Genomic DNA, 21,473 nt, shown 5'->3' with positions numbered 1-21,473 from the left:
GCTAGCAAAGTCGAGAAGTCAAATGCGAGTCGGGACAAGTGCCTTTCGCATTCACGATAGCCTTGAACGACTTATGGAAATAACGGGGGCTTCGTACCCTCCTTTCTCCTCGGTTGTGGGGCTATGATAAGTCATTTTCATTAATGCGTAGTACGGACGACGCCTAAGGGATCGTTGTATGTGGTAGTTATAAACTAGTCATTTTCATTAATGCGTGATTATAACGACTCACAACCCATAATTAATCCAATGTCACCTGGAATTATCGAAAACAATCGTCGTATCGGTATAACAATAAATAAGAGACGTAATTTGATGTATTAGGAAAACATCGGGTTTTCTTGGGGAGTTCAACACTTTTACCTATGTGATGTATACAAAGTCTAACAATTATTCACGTTTACAAAAATCAACAAGCATACTTATGGATCTTCACACTTTTTCTTATATACAATACTCTTTTCATAAAATATCGGATTTTCTGGGTTTTCAAACTTCACAAAAATCATTTTTGTTTCAAACATTACTTATGAACTCACCAACATTTCATATGTTGACGTTTTTCCAAAATACTTGTATTCTCAGGTAACAGGTAAATCGAAGAATATGTATCCCGTGATGTCATGATGTTTTGTTTAAATTAGTACCGAACGGTTTATGTTTTGGAAATGTAATGTTAAAACAATGTACTGAATGTAAACAATATCAGTTGTAATATTTCAATGCATGGTGATGAATGATGTTATGATTCATGTATAATCATTGTGATGGTATTCAATTAAGTCACAATAGCCCTCGGACGTTTTCGCCGTCTGGTTCAGGGGTGTGACATATATATATATATATATATATATATATATATATATATATATATATATATATATATATATTGGTGTCATGAATAAGAAACTAATGAAAGGATTTATCTTTATAAATTATGATAGCAACTCCAACAACTTTTTTTATACAAAAATTAAAATGAATTTAAACAATCATAAACTTTAGCAACCTAATTATACATGATCCTAATTAAGTGCTTGAAAAAATTCCAAAAAATGCATTAACAATTAATAACATTTTGAATAAAACTAGATTATTAGAAACTTAAAAAAACAAAATTCACTATAGTGACACATAATTTCATATTCTTTAAAAAATGTCCACGGATTAAAAACTTTAAAAAACAAATTTCACAATAGTGACACATAATTTCATACTCTTTAAAAAATGTCCACAGATTAAAAACTTTAAAAAACAAAATTCACAATAGTGACTACATAGTGACACATAATTTCATATTCTTAAAAAATGTCCTCATGAAACATGGAAAAAATATGTTGCCAAGCTAGAACCAACTTGCACCGCCCTAATTTTTTCTGGGTCCTTCTATAATGTTCATTTTACCCCTTCACTTTTCGATATTTTCAAATTCACCCTTTCTTCCCCACCAGTTCCCAAACAAAGAACGCGTGAGACACACAAACAGGATACGTATAGATAGGTTAAGAAGGCCTGTCATCTATCTTCTCTTTCATCACCGATTCATAATTTATTCACAAGATACACAAAATCCATACGAAACGTCCATATTTCCGCTCTTCCACGATTGCTTCTCGTCGGAATCAGATTCGCTGAAATATACACGAAAGACTTGAACTAGGGTTTTGACAGGGAGGGAATTGGAACGATTATTTTGGTTTTGAATAGTAATTATGGCAAAGAAGAGAAAATCTCTTGCGACGAGTCTAGACGAAGTCGATCGGACGATGTACTCGACGTTTTGCAGTGCCGCTAACTCTCTTTCTCAGCTTTACTCTCAGGCCCTTAGCCACCAGAAGCTTTCTTTCCTATCTGGCGAACGTCATGGATTGGTATTTATAATCTCCGAATTCATTTCTAATTGTATGATGATATGTGTTGTGATCTTATTAAGTGACTTATTAAACCCTAGTTTTCTCAAATTTCATCTATGTGATTTTCATTTCCTTTCTGTTTGCGTATGCTAATCTATGTACATGTCCTCGATCTTCTCTTGAATGTGGTGATGATTTGTGATAACAAATTGATTAGGGCAGGGGTTAGGAAAAATTTAAGGTCCTTTTTCTTCAATTTAATGCTCGTAGTTAGTGCACAAACACAAAATGCACTGGGAATAGCAAGTAAGTGTTGAAATAACCTAAGATTATTAAGTCATCTCTATGGTGGTTTTTGAGCCAGGGTAAGTAGATAGTATCATAGTAGCCAAGAAGTTGTAAGAGAAAGCAAAGGTATAACAGATCACAATACCAGTGTGGTAAACAATAAAGAGAGGGAAGGTGTTTATTGATACAGAGAATACATAGTATGCAGTGCTTAAAGAATTCTTCTGATTCTCTTTTTGATAAGAAAGAAAGCTTGTACGATATATTGAGGATTTTAAATATCATAATATAAGTTAATGAGAGTGCTGAATTGTTTGTGCACAGGAAAAGCTGTATCAATGGATTTCCAAGCAACATGGGGAAGGATTGAGAGTGACCTCTGATGACATACTAGCCTATATCCAGGTTTCCATTTCATATTTAGTAGTTGGGAATATTTCTCACTTATAATTTATAATTCAAAGTCTAAGTTATGTTGATGTTAATTTACAGGCTGAGCTGGAATCATATGTGGAAGAGCCATCAATGACTCCAAGAACCTTACAAACACAACAACAACAACACACACAACCACAAGCAGCAGCTTCAAACCCATTTACAAATTCAAATTCTGGGTCATCTAGTGAGCAACAGTGCCAACAACAACAACAACAACCAAGAAGCTACATATTCTCAAATGCTCTCTCAAGCCCTGTTCGTCGCAGCCTTCAAAACTACCACATCTCTCAGGAAGGATACGCCAAGAATACCAACAACGAACATCACAATCCTTCTTCTTCAATGGACATGCATCCAGACTCTTCTACTCAATAATACCAATAATAATAATAATAATAATAATAATAATAATATATTTTCTCCTTTCTCCGTTCTCCAAATTTCAATTTCAATTCAAGAAAAGAGACCAGAGAGAGGAGGGTGTTATTGGCTTATTGCACAAGCCCAAATAGTGAACAAGCTTGGGGTTGGATTTCAGTTGCTTCATTAAGGTAAAACCGTAAAAGGTAAGGTAGGTCTACTATTATTATCATTACTATTACTATTACTGCTATTATTACTGTTATGGGTATGGTGGGATTTCAAAGGAATATATTTATAGCATTGTTATGTTGCTAGTTGTGCACTGTGGATCATCTTTTCATGTTTATGTAAAAAAGTGAACCATCAGATTCAAATGTTGCTTTCTTTTTGTAATTTCATTTTTTCCTAGTATCCTTGAATCTGTTTAATAGTCATGGGGTCCAAATCCAAGGTTTTTTTAATGGTTTAGAAAACTAGAAGTGTTGATTGAATGGTTGAGATTGAAACAAAATCAAGAGAGATATGCTAGGTTTGACTTTAAAAATTTTTAGTTGAAATTGGGTCTTAGTTTTTTTGGGGTTTTGGAAATACATGAAGGATATGTTGTAAACAAGCATGTAAAAAATGTGTGAAATTTTTGTTTAAACAAAGTTGTGAGTAAATATATAGAAACTAAACAAGTGTGTACAAAATGTGTTAAAACGAAGTTGTAGTAGTAGGTTATAATGATTTAACGTAAACATTGAAACAAGTTGGATTTGAAAAGCGAAAAAGGTTGGGTTAACATGAAAACTTGTAGCAGGTTAAGCAGAAACAATTTAAAAGACCTTAGAAAGCTAAAAAATATATATATAATCCTTTATCATTACTAGATTGCTTTACATCTAAGATATTGGTATCAAGCTTTTTAGATTTTCAAAGAACCTATGGTTCTCATGGAGTCTTGTTAAGGCCAAAGATCGATTTCAAGCTCAATGACTAAGAAAATGGCTGATACAATTTTCAAATATTTAGAAATATCTTTACTATAATTTGAAAGAAATCAAAACTTTACGATATCTCTCAACTCCAGAACCGTGAAAAATCAACATGCCAAAAATGTTCGGCGCACCATAACTTAACAAAATATAACATGATATCATAAAAAATTTCAAGTAACAGAAAACCTATAAACCATATATTTTGAAGAGTACTATGAAATGTAGTTGATGGAGAGAGTTCATCGATAGTTTCAACGTGAGGATTATTGTCGTTCAATTGACCTTGTGATTCTAGGGCAGTTGCCGCTTATGACTAAGATCACCAACAACAATGCATGATTTACTAAAATAATTGAATGGGGTTGAATGTTTAGTGGACACTTAATGGATTAAATCCAATCATACTGGGATGAGAAGTTGTCATTTAGTTGATTTGAGGTTTAGTGACTATTAAACTTTTTAATGGGAAAAACAACTTTTTTAAACTTCTATTGAAATTTGTAAAATTCAATGTACTATAGGAATTAATAGTAAAATAGTAAAATTGTATGAAAAGTAATAGTAGAATGGTAAAATTGTATATACCGATTAAATAAAATTCAACTTGGTAAAAATCAATTTAATAAAATTCAACTTAGTAAAATAGTAAAATTGTATATATGGTATAATAAAATTTTACTTATTAAAATTCAACTTAATAGTAAAATTGTATGAAAAATAAAATACTAATGTATCAATTTATTAAACTTAATAAAGTTAACTGTCTTTTAGATGCTATTTATGATTAGCAGACAAACATAAAATTCATCTTTTTGAATAACATTCTAAGGGTTTGGCATGTATTGCCACATGCTTATTGTAAACGTTTTAAAACAAGTTATGCATGTAAATATTAAAACTCCCATGCACATTTATTTAATTATATAAGAAATAAATACAAAATTGTTGATGTCGACTACTATCACAATATATATATATATATATATATATATATATATATATATATATATATATATATATATATATATATATATATATATATAAAGATTGAGTTTTTTTATACTTAATAAATGGTATATTTTAGAAAATATTAAAAAAAACCCAATAAACTTGTTGAAATATCAATTTGAAATAACATTTAAAAAGGAGCAAATGTCATATTAACCCATCGAACTTATCGTGTTTGTTTTAAAAGGTCATCTAACTTACTTTTTTTTTTACATTAAGGGAATTGACTCTCATTTAATCTGTTAAAAAGGTCACTTAACCCACTATAACAAGTTTTAATCTCATTGTAGCATCATCTCCTCCAACCTCCTCTTTGTTGTTATATGTGTCCTCCATTGCAAGTCACAAAATAGAAGAAAATGGATAACACTCCTAATCTAACCAAATGATAATCTTCAGATAATGCCCATTTGGTGTTAATCTTGAATACTTAAACACCATAGAAACCACAATTACAGATGGGTTCGTCTTGAATACTTAAACGGTGGAGGTGTGGTGGTTTGATGACGACAATAGCAATTTAAGTAATGAAGTTGAGAAAGTGAAACCTTTGTCAAGAAAAGGAAACAGAATCAAAGATGAATCCAATAATGGATTTAAAGAAATTAAAGGGGAAACCAGAGATGAAGAAGATGAAGAAGCTTTAAAGATACGATTTAGATGTATGCATAGACTCCTTCAAGAAAAGACATCAAACTCCATGAATCAATCTGCAACAAGGTAGTTGAAGTTGTGTACACAAGCCTCATATGCATCTTCTTCCACTGTGAAGAACAAATCATACCCAAATTCCAGATGTAACATTGTGCAACGATTTCAAACCCAAATTCCTCCCCCCATGACCACCGCCAACCTCCCAAGCCCTTGCTGAATCGCTGGAACCCAAACCCAAATCCTAAATCATTGAATGAAAACCCTAAATATCTCAATCGCCCAACCCAACCCCTAAAGATTTTACTTATCTTCTTTTGCTTCATGTTCTGGACTGTTGAATCCACATATCGAGTTTTATTTGGACTCCACATGTTCATGCAGTCAGCCTACCAATATCAAGAAGAAATGTATCAAACCTTGGATGCTACGAAATATGGGTGACCCGATTTGGATCAAAGGGGTGGCTATAGGAATCACCATTCGACAATTTGGATGGAGAAGTTAAGGAAGAATAGGAGGGAACACGATGATCTATTTGATCTGAAAATGAAAAGAACTAGTTGAGTTGATCAAGAAGGGTAAATATGGAAGTATACTTCAATGGAGGGTAGTTGATGGTCAAACAATGGTCAGGGCACACATTTTACAGGCTTACCCGGTATAAGGTCATATAATGATATTTTAAAACAGAAAAATGAGAGTTCATTCCCTTAATATACAAAAAAAAAAAAAAAAAAAAACTAGGTGACCTTTTAAAATAAACATGACAAGTTCGATATGCTAATATGACATTTGTCCTTTAAAGAAGTTAGTTTACAAATCAGACTTTACGAGCTCAAAAATCATTACGGCTGGTTATTGTTATTATATTTAATTATATTGTTAGTCAAATAGATAATGTATCCATTTTGAGAACTCTATTTCTAAAATAAGTTTCTTTGAAGAAAACAAAGATGTCTATTTGAATTTTTTATAATATTAAGCCTATTAATTTTATTGTTTAATTTGTTGTGAAACTTTGATAGGTAAATGGGTTTGACCGATTATAAATATTGACATTTCACATTTGTTGGCATATTTTTCTATTAATTTATTTGATGTTTTATATGTTATAGATTGATTATAAGTTTATAATTAAATAATATACCGCTTACTCAAAATATAATTCGACTTGTTGAATATTAACTTTGAAAGAATGTTTCTTTTACAAGTAGACCTTCCTAATCATTAACCGTAACTGATTATTTATTACATTATTTAGTTAAAGTTAAGGAGGAGGATACCCTTAAATGACAAGTATTCTAATTTCTCTTAATTTGAATGTATGATACTTTTTTTTGGTTTAATATATCCCTTTGATGTATTATGCGACAATTTGACATACATTTATGTTCTACATTATTACTTGAAAAAAAAAAGAAGACAAAAATTTACGTTTTATTATTCAGTCAGTAAAAATTCACTGATCGACAGCTCTTGGTCCGTACATATATATACAGACACGAAAGAGAAGTGAATACAATAGCGCAGTTTTCTTTGTTTCAGAGGATTCTCCGGCAATCGGAGGCAAATGGAATATTATCTCCGACGAGAAGGCGCCGACATATGAGCTGAGTAAAATTTACTCCATTGCTACTCTCGGATCCGTGAGTCCTAATCTTCCGTCCACCCTATCTATAAATTCGTTTTCAGTTTTCCGAATCACGAGTTTCGTTGTACTTTTTCACTTTAAATCAATTAGGATCTTCGGTTTTCCTACCAATTAATGGATGTGATTTGAATTGTTCCTTTTGTTAATTAGCTCTGTTGAATCCGATTCCATGTTTTAGATCGCAATTTCATCGAATCTTCAGGATTTAATTTTTGATTTTTTCTTCAGAGGTTCATAACTTCATATCACGGAATTTGATCTTACTGCCATTTCGATTTCGAAGATCAAAAACCTCCTAATCTGCTTTTGACCATAGATTCATTGCTTTGACTGGTATTGACCTTTTGTAAAGCATTTCAAACAGCTTTGAAAAGAAACACCAACAATCATTCAGTTGAAAATTTTCAATCGAATCTGCTGTGTTGCCGGAGTTTTTGACTTAACTTTCACAAGGATATAAGGATCTCGAAATTCGAATTTGATAAAGTTCCGTTTTCCTTTTCCGCATCAAAACTTTGTTGACTTTCATGAAGTTGTTTGAGTTCTTTCATACCAGTATATACGGAAGTTCACATGATGAGTAGAACTGATGCTACCGATAGTGAGTTGTTCTTCATTCTTTCAACTATAGTAATGGTTTGAACCTTCTTCTACAATTGATCTGGAAAGAGAAGAGGAAGAAGAAGAAGAAGCTCATGAGAGTTTCCCCCATTGAATCACTACCAGTTGGTGGACATAAAACCAGACCCTGACCTCCAACTGGCTTCAACAAAGAGCCATCTTGTCCATGGCTGCACCTCCTTTATTTGCTTTGGTCGTGCAGCCACAGGACTTGAGAGTAGTCCATCTCACCTGAAACTAGACCCTTCCCTCCACCCGCAACCACAACCACAACCACAACCACAGGATGATCTTAAACATTCTCCTGATTCTGAAAAGGTCACCAAAACTTGTACCTCTGATCTTGATCTTGATAATTTTGAAAACAAAAATGGAGATGCTTTAAAGAGCAGCTTGAAGAGACCAAAAACAAGTGTTATTGCTTCTGTTGATGTTAATGGGGGCGAATGCAAAAACGAGTGTGGTGATACAGAAACAAGAAAAGTGCAATGGACAGATGTGTTTGGGGGAGAGCTATTTGAAATTCGTGAATTTGAGCCAAGGTACATGAATTTAGATTTTTATGTATATGTAAAATTCAAGTAATTACATTGTAGCAACAAATATTTGATCTTATGAGTGAATATTTTATGTTATAATTGCTTGATCTTCATATTGTTTTCTTTGATGTTCTTCTTTGATTCACATTTCTGCTCATTATTGTAGTGAACACGATGGCTCAGATGATGAATCTAACTGGAATGAAGGAACATGCACGTGCATGATAATGTAATTTGTACTCCACCACCACCACCACCACCACAATCAACAGCATCACCGCCAATACTGCCGCCACTCACATATCTACATCTGTCTATATATCATTACTTATGGAGTTCAGTTTTGTTTATTTAAGGGCTTTCCCTTTTGTTTATGTCCTTATAGGCAGTTGTGTTCTTTGTTTCAAAATAATGTACTGTTTGATTTCCATATTTTATTTTATTTTTGTGTTAATTTGAGAGTAGGTTTTTGTTTTCTACTAGTTTTTATGTAATGGGAATTTTGAGAAAGTTTATATTTATGTAGCAGTTAATGTTGTTGGTTACAAGTCCTGTTCCTAACATGTGTATGTTTGGTTTTGTGAGCTTTTAAATTTTAAGAAAAAACTCAGATTAAAGAAGAAGAAAAGTTTGAGAGTATGATTATTCTAAACAAAAATCTAATAATCCAAAAGGTTCTTAAAAAATCTTTTGAAAGCTTTTAGATTTTATGTTATTTTATACATTTCCAAAAGCTTAAATGTATTTTATATATTATGTTTTTTTATAGCTTTCACCTTCTAGCTGCGAGCTAGTTTTGCCAAAAATACTCAATATTTTAGTTTTCAAGACTTCAATTTGGTTTATTTATCCAACAAGTTTTCGGTTATTTATGATAAAAAGATATTTGTGGTCGAAAGTTAAAAATAATATTATATTTTATGTAATACACGAAAATACATTATCAAAATGACAAAAAATGATACATGCTTCTATTATGCATAGAAACCAAAAAGAATATGTTGTTATTATACATATTTTATGTGATTCATATGATTAGAGTAATTGTGCTAATACACGAATGAATTAGAGAGATTTAATTAGATTTATAGTATATAACTATCATACACATTTTCTGCTTTGAGTTAAAATGTACAAAACGATTTATTTATAAGAACAACATTCGACTTACAACGGTTTACATGCAATTTATAAATAAAAAATATTCCACTATCATTGTTAAAAAAATCATTTTTAAATATATATTCATGAGACTTTTTGGTTTTTTTTTTAGGATAATAGTTTATCTAAAAAAGAAAAGACTTGTCAAATGTCAATCTTAGAAAACTTGGCCACATCTTATCCGCAAAACACTAGTGATTCTAACAAGTACACCTTCCACAACCCCCCTTCCCTTTTCATGACCAAAAACAAAACCCTAAATTCATTCACAAGATTCAGAAAATGTCGGTAGCTTCAATCCAATGCATCAGAATATCAAATTCGTCATCAAACGCACATACTTTTAGATTCTCTACAACCAAGCCTACAATAGTTACTATACGCAGCGCTCAAGCCGATGGCCCTTTGCGAAGACCTTCCATTGCTACTCCGCCTGTAAGACCTTCCATTCCTCCGTCTCCATCTCCGAATCCACCACCGCCTCCTTCAGCTCCGGCGAAGTCTTTGGCGGAAGCAGCGGCGGTTGGTCAGAATGTAATAACGATGGAGTTCCAGAGGCAGAGGGCGAAAGAGCTTCAGGAGTATTTTAAGCAGAAGAAGCTTGAAGAGGCTAATCAAGGGCCTTTCTTCGGTTTTATTGCCAAAAATGAAATTTCAAATGGCAGGTTTGTTTCATCTCCTCTTAATTTTACCTCCAAATAAATAAAATAATGATTTTAATTTTATATGTTACAGTCTGTTTTTATTATATATATTAAGTGCTCAATGAGTTGACTATAAATTGTTTCTTTGTTACTTAATCTGAATAGAATGAGTAAATGACTTCATCTGGAGATATATCGTTACCCATTCAGTTACATTATACACACCATTCAGTTAGCCTATGCATACAGAACTTAATGATCTTGTATAGTAATTTAACAAAGATAATGATATTTTTAATTTTGGTTTTTAATTATTTTTTGATAAATTAGATGGGCAATGTTTGGATTTGCTGTGGGGATGTTAACGGAATATGCAACTGGATCGGACTTTGTTGATCAAGTAAAGATACTACTCTCCAACTTTGGCATTGTAGATTTGGAATAAATATATACATAACATATTTATATTTTTGTTGTAATATATGTTAACTTTTTACATTATTGTTTCATTAAATTTTACAAGATTGAAACATTGATTTTTCTTTCAAGTAAATTGTGATGGAATGGAAGTCTATATAAAAATTTTCAATGTCAGAAAACAATGGGGTAAATGAAGCAACTATTAATCGTATATAAAAATACTTGTAAAGTTGTAATTTCTAAATCATATATACCAACAAAATTCTATTCAAGGGTTGAGTTTGGATTTAATTCGATAAAAGGGTTTATGTCTGTTCTCCTTATCTGTTTAAGTATTTATTTATATTTAGATGCTTAAATAAGCTTAATCTTGTTGGACATTTCTCAATTGATTGGCCGATTAGATTCTATTTAATTATATTCCACTTTTCAACTTTTATTCACCAATAGATTTGTTTCTGATTGATAAATACTTTTTTCCAAATTCTATGAACTTACTGATTGATATATATATATTTTTTCCAAATTCTGTGAACTTTATAATATTTATATCTTAATAATAGATTACATTGGTTTCATGTTGGAGAATTAATATGAGCATGTTCAACAATGAGCTCTTAAACTTTTTTTAAAACTGAATAATTTATATTTCAAAAAATACTTCAACTAGAGTTTACATATTTCAAAAATAGTTTTTTGTTGTCAAATATTTTTATATTAATAAAACCTACAATTAGTAGAGTAGTTTACATTAACCTATATATCAATATTTTTTTGTAGAGTAGTTTATGTTAGTGTATTCTACATCGGTGCGATACGGACTTATATGTGGTAATAATCTTTTTTTTTAAATGGAGAGCAAGAAAATATATTAACAAAAAAAAAGACATATACGCTCAAGTCAAATTACATCAGAAGTTTGAAACAGAAGACATAGACAAATCCGGCCAATGTAAAGTACAAAATTTAGACCTAAGCTTTTAAGAATCATAATAATCATATGATGCAAATTTTAGACGTTTTTCCTTCTTAAGAGAGTCATGTAGCAATAATGACTATAAAGATGGTTACCTTTTTTTTTAAAAAAAAAAAAAGATGGTTACCTTTATCCGCTAATGTCATGTGTATGTTGGTTTAATATATTTACGGTAAATTAATGATCTATTTATTTAAAAAAATTTTGTTTTATTAACATTTGTGAAGTTCGGACCATAAAATCTTCAAGAAGATTCGAAGCAAATCCTCTAAATTGGCGGAGAGTATGTTCAAGTTTGGTTGGGTTAAACATATAGAGAATTTTGGGATTTGTAAATGTGTTCTCCTTTCATTATTTTGTAACTTTTTTTCTCCTCTTTTTTGCCTTCCCTTGCCTTCTACTTTATAGGAAACGGCGTTATAAAATTCTGCCGTTACAAACAAAAAAAAAAACTTTTGGGAAGTTCGATATATTATGAAAATGAAGTTGTAAAATTGTATGTAGTACAATGCATTTTGTATTCTCAATATCATTTAACTAAATTAAAAGGCTCAAGTCCTCTCGATACTAAATTGGATTTTTCGTTATGTTATTGGTCCTATTAAAATAAAATAAAAAACCATGAAAATTAGATTAATAATTATTAGAGCAGTAAAAAAAGTTCTATCTCAAAACTTAGTAAATTTACAAATCGAAAAAGCTTTGAAATGAAAAAAATTCTAACAACAATATTTTTTTTTTACTTTAGCAAACTATTAATACACATAACAAACATGAATTGAGAGGGCTTGATCTTAAACAGATCCATTTAATTAACGTGTTGTGTCGAGGGACTGTGTAGTTTAGGATAATGTAAAAACTAAAAATAGAATCTTGACCTAGATGGTTAAGTTGATTTCACATTACAAACAACTCAACCCAAATATTTTTTGTACGTTGGTTTGGTTTTAGATCTTTCTAGTTTATTTAAAATTTTTCAAAAACTTACATATGAATAAACGATTGTCGAATTGAAATTTTCAACACTAACCTTACACGTAGAGATGGCAACGGGGGCGGGGAACACAGGAGACCCCAATCTCCATCCCCATCCCCGAATCCTCAATCCAATCCCCATCCTCATCCTCATTCCCATCGGGGAATACGAATAAACCCCTATCCCCACCCCCAATGGGGACTGGGGATCCCCAACGGGGATTTATTTTTCTCTTCTAATATGCAAATTTTTATGTAAAAAAAACTCTAATGTTCAATTTTACTAGCATAAGTTTAAAGATTTTATAAAATATATAAGTACTCATAAATTGCATAAAAAATATAAATAAATTTTCTACCAAATTTAAATACATACATAACAAATCAAGTAGAAAAAAATTATCAGATTAATATTTTAGGTAAAATAGGTCAACCAAAGAGGAAAAAGAAATATACACGAGTTTAAATTAGATAAAAGAAAAAGTAAAAATATAATATCAACCAAGTAATTACTAATGAGTTAGGTTACTTAGATCAAATTTTATGTATTATAAATTATACTATAAATATATATTCTGTATTATTTTTATATATGAATATATGTCGGGGGCGGGTCTAGGATCGGGGATTAAGAGTATCCCCATCCCCATCCCCATCCCCACTTTTTTTATTCGGGGATTCCCCATCCCCGTCCTCATCCCCAGTCAATTTGGGGATTCCCCAGTCAAAACGGGTGCTGGTTTTGGGTTTTCCGTTGGGTATGAGGTTTTTTGTCATCCCTACTTACACGTTTAATTTCCGTGTTATGTGATATCAACTCGTTTAATTAAGCATGTTGAAATATCTTATCCAAGCTTGTTTCATAACATGTTATTTTTTGTCACCTCTAATAATCTAAGAGTTTCTCTTATGTCAATTTTTACTAACTTTATCATTTTTTCTTTTATGAAACCTAACTTCATACATATAAGTTTATAAATGTACGTGCTATTAATTAAGGATTTGAATTTAATAAAATAAAACTAATATTCGTGAATTCCATAAAAAGGTAGTCACTAAATTTAAGTTCAAGTATTTTGGTAATTTATGCTCTCCATTTGGCATGTAGCTTGCATTGTCTCTCACGTCCCCAACACCAGAGACTACATATACCCCTCCTTCCCTCCTCTAAACTTCATCACCAGAATCTCAAAACAGATTCAGATTCACAACAAAAAGCAACTCAAAGTCAAAATACACACTTTCATTCCACATTTTATCCATAAAAAATCCAAACGCTTAATTCTCTGTGAATCTTCTTCATTATTTCATACCAGAAATCAAAATCAAAATGGATGAAAAAATCGCATCAAACTACCAACAAGGCTTTGAAGTCTCCGGCGACTTCGCCTCCGAGGACCCCTCCAAATTCTTAGACGACGACGGCCGTCCCAAAAGGACAGGGACTCTTGTAAGTGCCAGTGCACATATCATCACGGCGGTGATAGGCTCCGGCGTGCTGGCATTGGCATGGGCGACTGCGCAGCTGGGTTGGGTCGCCGGACCCACCGTCCTCTTTCTCTTTTCCTTCGTAACTTACTACTGCTCTTGTCTTCTCGCGTCGTGTTATCGCACCGGCGACCCCGTCACCGGAAAACGAAACTATACATACAGTGAAGCTGTCAGAGCGAATCTTGGTACACTAATCGATTAAAACCAGTTAATTACTGCTTCAAAACCAAATTCTGAATATAAATTTGGGATTATTTTCATTTTTCAGGTGGGTTTAAGTTTAAAATTTGTGGGTTCATTCAGTACTTCAATCTTACCGGAACTACAATCGGATACACCATTGCAGCTTCCATCAGCATGATGTGAGTGGATACATGAACTATATATATATATATATATATATATATATATATATATATATATATATATATATATATATATATATATATATATATATATATATATATATATATATATATATATATATATATATATATATATAACCATATTTTCATTAAGCTTTGAAAAATGTTAATCTTTTTGTTGAATGATTTATGTAAAAAGGGCGATAAAAAGATCAAGTTGTTTCCATGAGAAAGGCCATGATAGTTCATGTGGAATAAATGGGACTCCATTTATGGTATTGTTTGGAGCTGTTGAAATCCTTCTCTCTCAAATCCCAAACTTCCACGAGATTTCATGGCTTTCCATGGTGGCCGCCGTCATGTCCTTCACTTACTCCGCCATTGGTCTTGGCCTCGGAATCGCCAAATTCGCCGGTATGTTACGTTCTTTTATATTTTATTTTATTTTTCACTTCATATATATAAAATAATGAATTTGATATTTATGTATTTTAATGTTTAACCACTAGATAATGGAAAAATCAAGGGAAGTCTAGGTGGTATAAGTGTTGGGGAAGTGACTCAAACACAAAAAATATGGAGGAGTTTCCAAGCATTTGGAGCTATTGCTTTTGCATATTCTTATTCCACTGTTCTTATTGAAATTCAGGTGATTAATATATGAACAATTATATATAATAAACTGTATAATTTTATATCTAAACTAATATAGATATAAAATTTTGTATATTGGAGTGTTACATCCGCTAAAAAAGAAAAAATTTAGGACTTCACATATCTGAAAATTTTGTATAATTAATACACACAGGATACAATCAAATCCCCACCAGCGGAACAAAAAACAATGAAGAGGGCAGCTTTGATAAGTGTAATAACAACAACCATTTTCTATATGCTTTGTGGATGCTTCGGGTACGCGGCTTTTGGAGACCACGCTCCGGGAAACCTTCTAACCGGGTTTGGTTTCTATGACCCGTTTTGGCTCGTTGACATTGCAAATGTAGCCATCATAGTTCACCTTGTTGGTGCCTACCAAGTTTTTGCACAACCCATATTTGCATTTGTTGAAAAAACCGCTAGGGAATATTTTCCCGAAAGTGAATTCATCACAAAGGATATACACATTCCAATTCCGGGATCCAAACCCTACAAACTCAACTTATTCCGGTTGATATGGAGGAGCATGTTTGTGTGTATGACCACCATGATTGCTATGTTGATGCCGTTTTTTGAAGATGTTGTTGGGATTCTTGGAGCTTGTGGGTTTTGGCCACTAACGGTTTATTTTCCAATTGAAATGTATATTACTCAAAAGAAGATACCTAAATGGAGTAGTAAATGGATTGCTCTTCAAACGTTGAGTGTTGTTTGCCTAACTATTTCGGTTTGTGCGGCTGCGGGTTCCATTGTTGGAGTGATTAATGATCTCAAGGTTTATAAACCCTTCAAGACCATGCATTGATTGAGATTTCGAATTGGTGTATGCATCAATGGATAAACAACAAAAGTTTGGACGAGTAAAAAGATGGTTTTTATTTGGCGAAAAATAATAAGATTCTTGAGAAAAAGAGAGATAAATGATGATTCTAATTTTTGTTGTTCAGAAGACAATCCTAATAAACAAAAAGGGGTTTGTCATTTTAGTTTGTACTTTTCGAATTTTGTTAACATGTAATAATGTATCTATGTATTGGAATCAAATAAGTCGGGTGTATATTTGTTTTAGTCGTTTGATATTTGTCGTTTTTATTATTTTTTTAATCGTTATGGTTGTACTGTTTTGAAATAATAGTAAAACAGATTAATTTAATCATATTTACCATTTATAAATTTAATCAAAAATTAAGGATGGACCAAAATAACCATTATTTTAGCAGAGGGTGACCAACGAAATCTTGTGATTTTTCTAATAAAATAATTTTTTCCGGCTAAAACAAATTCATAAGCTCAGAGGGAGTGATATCACTCCTAACACATTGTCACATATTTTTTTTTGCCTTACAACCTCAGTGACATTTTTTTCTTTAGTATTTCATAAAAAGTTATAGCACCCCTAGCATGTTAAAAAAAATTAAATAAAAAATAGGGTCAAAATGTAATTAAATGATAGTCAAAATCCAACAACCAATCCCAAGCTTTTACACATTTCTCTCTCTTCTCGTTGCCTTCTTAAGCATCCACAATGCATTGAACTCTATAGAGTTTAATGGAGTGTCATATCATCATTTACCATTCCATACAACTCTATTCATTTTTATCCCACGATGCATTAAACGCTACAAGTTCAATGGAACATATTAAAAAATATTTATTTAACGATTTAAATACTTTCTTTTTTTCCCATTGAAGAGTTCAATGGCCATTGAACTCCAACTCCATTGAATGTCAAGGTGACATTTCACAATGGTGAAGTTGTATCCATTGAATGACAAGTAGGCATGACACCTCATTCAACTCTTCCATTAAACTCCCCATTGTGGATGCTCTTAGCGAACTTGTCTTGACGACTTGCTTAACGAATCTTAAGGATGGTGTATCAAATCTTAGCGAATCTACCACCTCACTAGCATTTTTTTTCTTTAGTATTTCATAAAGAGTGGTAACAACCCTAGCATGTTAAAAAAAATAGGGTCAAAATGTAATTAAATGATAGTCAAAATCCAACAACTAATCCAAAGTTTTTACACATTTCTCTCTCTTCTCGTTGCCTCCTTAGCGAGCTTGTCTTGACGACTTGCTTAACAAATCTTAAGGATGGTGTATCAAATCTTAGTGAAGGTTTTAGCGAGCGGGGTGACAAAGCCACTCCCTGAAGCCTGATATGTAGGCACTTGCAAAAATGTTTGTATAGGTTGTGGAAATCTTTTAACATACCAAGTTTATATACGAGCCTCTTGTGTAGTTGTGGTCCCCTACTTCAAGTAAAAAAAAAAACGTATTCTTTTACTTTAAATCTATTATAATAAATAATTTTTTTTGCAAGATGTCACATTCTCATTCATTTTGTCACATGTCATTATGTGGTTATTTTAAATTATTTTTTTTCCAAATATCATTTTATGGGTTTTTTTTTCCATTTTAGGAACATACATAAGCATGCAAATCGTCTTCAGAATAACGACCTCCCTCTACCATTTAAGTACATTGTCTCTGTTTTTCTGCTTCCATTCAAGGTATGATTTAAATAATATAAAGGCAAATTTACAAAAATTGTCTCTGTGGTATGTATTTTTTAGAGTGGTCTTAGTCCAAACCACGACTTTTTTGGATTGATGGTCCTTTTGAGCTAGTTTCGTTGCATTTTTTGTCCCTCTGAATAGTGAAATGACTGTAATGTCCTTCTCATATATTTTTTTTGTTTTTTCTATTTAATATAATGTTTTATTAATTAAAAATCTCTTTCTCTCTCTTTCTCTCTCTCAAAATATTGTCTTCTCCTCAAAGACTCAAGCACCACCGCCGACTTCCCTTTAAGCTTGCTTACACCCACTGTAGTCGACTTTAGCTTCGACACGTTCATGACACTAAGCGACGCCATCCTTACACCCCTGGTTCACACCCCTCAACACAGACCTAGCCATCACCTCCGCCAACGCACCAACCACCGTCGACGTTACTTTCTAGGTCGCAATTACACTATTTCCATTCACGCCCTTCCCAACAACTTTAGCCGCTGTGGATCTCGCCTTCATTGACTCGTATTTTTGTAGTATATCGTAAACTAGCTCTTTCTGGAGCTGTTTATCAACAACGAGCATTTGATCGATCTCGTTTTTGTAGTCTTTGAGAAGGATTCGAAGGCATTCCATTAGGGATCCTGAAAGAGGGTTGTTTGTGCTCTTAAGGAGATGTTTTAGTTCTATGAAGATCGGGATTGTGTTTTGGATTAATCCTTTTTTCACAACTTGTATTATCCACTACTGGACCTTTATTTGTAGGGATTTTGATTTCTTTGCAAGACAAAATCTGAAATGTATCTTGTGTTATCCACTGCAACCTTGACCTTCCTTTGAACTCGGTTTTAAGGTTGGATGTAAAAAACGATGAACTTCGCTCCCCTTTTATATGAATTGATCTGTTGTAGATTTGATGGGCTTGATTGAATTTTGACATTGATTCCCTGTAGTTGATTTATTTGTACTAAGGTTTTTGATTTTGTGTTCATTGTTAAAAATATTGAGAAAGAAGAATACTCAAAAAGATGTCAACATTTGTTGCACAAAACAATTCACTGGAGGAGAAAGAGAAATTCAAAGCGGGGTGTTGAGTCCAGGAAAAAAAACAGATGAATGAAACACAAAGGATTAGTGTGCGAATGTAGACCTTCAGTTTTAGATATAATCTGTTCATGGAGTTTGATTCTAGACTTTTGATTTCTACCCATCCTTCCCAACCATTTTATCAACTATAGCTATGGTGGCTCCGATTGTATCCTTGGTTAATTTCGGCGAGACATTCCTGGGTTTTTTTTCATTTGATTAAGGGAAGACTAGTATGTGGAGGTTAAAGTGGTTGTGGTTTGTTTCTGTTTTGTGAGATTTGTTCTTTGAAAGTATGACGATGACGGGTTTCTCTCAAGATTTCTTGAGACGGGACTTGTCTAACCACGCGGGGGGGGGGGGGGGGGGGGGGGGGGGGGGGGGGAGGGAGGGAGGGAGGGGGAGATCTCTTAAATTTTTAATTATAAAAATAGATAAAAAATGAAAGAAAAATGAAAAAGAAATACCTCAAGGGTATTTTAGTCTTTTAAGTTTTTCGAGGGACAAAAACTACAAACAAACCAGCTCATAAGGACTACCAATCCAAAAAAGTCGAGCTTTGGACTAAAACCAAAAAAAAATGCATATCATAAGGACCATTGTTGCAATTTTGTCTAATATAAATACAATTTCAGATTTTTGAATTAAAAATTAATTTATTTATAAATTTGTTGAATATGGATTTGAAAATTATTTTATGTGTGTCAACTCGTGTATATTAATATTGTGTATTCATGGTTGGAATGTGATTAAGGAGATGAAAATCCAGAGTAGGGGTCGTTGAAAATGACATAAATTATGAATGTGTACAATAGAATCTACCTCTATAAACTACAAAAAAAAAAAAAAAAAGGCTATGAACATATTCGTTGCCCCTCGGCTTTAGTACGAACCCTATACCTTAATTAGAAGTCATAGGAACCTGGAAATGTGAACATGTAAAACTCATGTGCTAATTAGAAATTAGGTACTAAATTGTTTTTAGCCTAACGGTATTTGGAGTTACACTCCTTCTTTGAGGTTGATGGTTTAAGTTTCGTCGTAGACATATTTGAAATTAGGTGTAGATTAGATTTGCTGATTAAAAAAAAAAGAGTAGAAATTAGGTATTTAACATGAACTTTATGGCTAACAATAGTATGATGTGTTTAGTTGTCTTTTATCAAAAAATACAATTCTATTCTCAAACTCGAAAGTCACCTATGAAAAGTATAATCCATACATACCAAAAATAGAATATATATATATATATATATATATATATATATATATATATATATATATATATATATATATATATATATATATATATATATATATATATATAAAAGTCACAATCTTTCTATAATCTTCTTAAACATATCGATAGACATTACCTAATAAAGGCGGAGTGTAACGATTTGAAAAAACCGACACATGTAATTCCTACCGAATATGATTGTTGTTTGTTGAGATCAACTATGATGAAATAAATTGATGTCTTGTATGTTTAAATCATAAAGGAAGTCACATTTCATTTCATGGAATGATTCATAGTCGTGAACATCATAAATATGTAGAAATTATCGGTTGTACTAATACTAGACATCGATTAGAACCCATGCCCACATGTTTATAAATAAAACAAAATCATGCTTTTCTAGGTTATGTAATCCGTCGTCATAAATCTATGCCTTCGCAGTTGGTCCATATCCAACTATTTATTTCTCAAACGAGACTTCAATTTAACGAATCTTTTGTTGAACCCTAAAATAGAGTTCGCATTATGCTTTGTAGCGGCGGAGACAGTGAGAGGGCTGTCGGATGCTCTGCGCCCTCCAATCTTTTTATAAAATGAATCCAAAAATTAAATATTTTGCCCACATTGTTTATTACTGATATGTAGCCCCCTCCAATTTCTTTAAAAAACAATTATTATAATGAAAAAACAATAAGAGTAATATGGTATAAGAATTGTAACCAAATTTGTGCCCACATCATCACATCGCCTCCATCCAAATTTTATTTATTTATTTTTTTAATTTTTTATTTTAACTGCTGATTTATATCTCATTTATATAATCATCAAATCTTGTTCATGGTTATTTAAATTGATGATGGCAAAGATAGTCCATTAAGGTTTTTATTAGTCGACGATTATATTGATAAACCCTTACAATTTTAATTCTTTAATTAATAAGCAGGTGAATTTTAATTTTGTATCATATTTTATTTTCTATAACTTGTAATTAAAAGTTAATCATGAATGATAATTTGGTTTATTATAATCATAGCATAAAAATCATCGATTTTTTTTTTCAAAAATAAAAGAAGTGTGTGACCTGTTGCACCCGGTTGGTGATAAAACTAAAGACGGTGTTCATAATATATGCACCCACAAGCCAAAAAGAATGATAATATCGAAGAGCCGATCGATATGGAACCTGAAAAGAATGATGTGCCATATTTTAGACAAGTAACATTAGTTTCTTTGATTCGTGATCCCAGACAGACAGAGAACGACTTTTAGTTTTAAGATATTCAAGTCACCAATGTGAAGATGATATTAGAAGATTATATATTAAACTTGGACGATACCAACTTCAAAAATCAAAGTATCGCTCCACTCTTAGTGATCCAAACGACCATTGTGTAATTTTCTATATACTTGTTTTAAAAACTTTTGATAGATGGAAGCCCTCTTATAATAAAATCCTGGCTCCGCCCCTGATTCTTTGACTTTGGTTTCATAAAAAAAAAAAAGAATGAAGCATCATCAATAGATGTTCTTCTCTAGAAGGGTTGAAG

The 21,473-nt window shown here is 32.1% G+C and overlaps 4 protein-coding genes across 6 annotated transcripts; all 4 read left to right on the top strand.

The window, feature by feature from the left end:
• The first annotated feature begins 1,458 nt into the window (after window positions 1–1,458).
• LOC111919524 (uncharacterized) lies at window positions 1,459–3,335 on the top strand. Its single transcript, XM_023915079.3, has 3 exons — window positions 1,459–1,871; window positions 2,466–2,546; window positions 2,634–3,335. Exons 1-3 carry the CDS (start codon window positions 1,713–1,715, stop codon window positions 2,952–2,954), a joined length of 561 nt encoding a protein of 186 aa, XP_023770847.1. The 5' UTR covers window positions 1,459–1,712; the 3' UTR covers window positions 2,955–3,335.
• Window positions 3,336–6,184: 2,849 nt separating this feature from the next.
• Window positions 6,185–15,997, top strand: LOC111919522 (amino acid permease 4). 2 transcript variants are annotated; one of them, XM_023915077.3, is made up of 6 exons: window positions 6,185–6,194; window positions 13,936–14,247; window positions 14,331–14,424; window positions 14,627–14,841; window positions 14,937–15,076; window positions 15,236–15,997. In XM_023915077.3, the coding sequence occupies exons 1-6, from the start codon at window positions 6,185–6,187 to the stop codon at window positions 15,887–15,889; spliced, it is 1,425 nt and encodes a 474-aa protein (XP_023770845.1). In that variant the 3' UTR covers window positions 15,890–15,997. The 2 variants fall into 2 exon arrangements, with proteins under 2 accessions (XP_023770845.1, XP_023770844.1); XM_023915076.3 differs by lacking the exon at window positions 6,185–6,194 and having other exon boundaries at window positions 13,902–14,247.
• LOC111919500 (uncharacterized) lies at window positions 7,935–8,943 on the top strand (the record flags this gene model as incomplete). Its single annotated transcript, XM_023915050.3, has 2 exons — window positions 7,935–8,398; window positions 8,562–8,943. Coding segments are annotated over 2 exons (531 nt in total), but the record flags the coding sequence as incomplete, so codon positions are not given.
• Window positions 9,728–12,003, top strand: LOC111919523 (light-harvesting complex-like protein OHP2, chloroplastic). Of its 2 annotated transcripts, XM_042898608.2 has the most exons (3): window positions 9,728–10,221; window positions 10,531–10,600; window positions 11,824–12,003. In XM_042898608.2, exons 1-3 carry the CDS (start codon window positions 9,839–9,841, stop codon window positions 11,833–11,835), a joined length of 465 nt encoding a protein of 154 aa, XP_042754542.1. In that variant the 5' UTR covers window positions 9,728–9,838; the 3' UTR covers window positions 11,836–12,003. The 2 variants fall into 2 exon arrangements, with proteins under 2 accessions (XP_042754542.1, XP_023770846.1); XM_023915078.3 differs by lacking the exon at window positions 11,824–12,003 and having other exon boundaries at window positions 9,729–10,221; window positions 10,531–10,753.
• Window positions 15,998–21,473: the final 5,476 nt, after the last annotated feature.

Source organism: Lactuca sativa, chromosome 9 (assembly GCF_002870075.4).
Source record: "Lactuca sativa cultivar Salinas chromosome 9, Lsat_Salinas_v11, whole genome shotgun sequence".
Classification (NCBI taxonomy): domain Eukaryota; kingdom Viridiplantae; phylum Streptophyta; class Magnoliopsida; order Asterales; family Asteraceae; genus Lactuca; species Lactuca sativa.
This window is presented reverse-complemented; position numbering and strand designations above follow the sequence as displayed.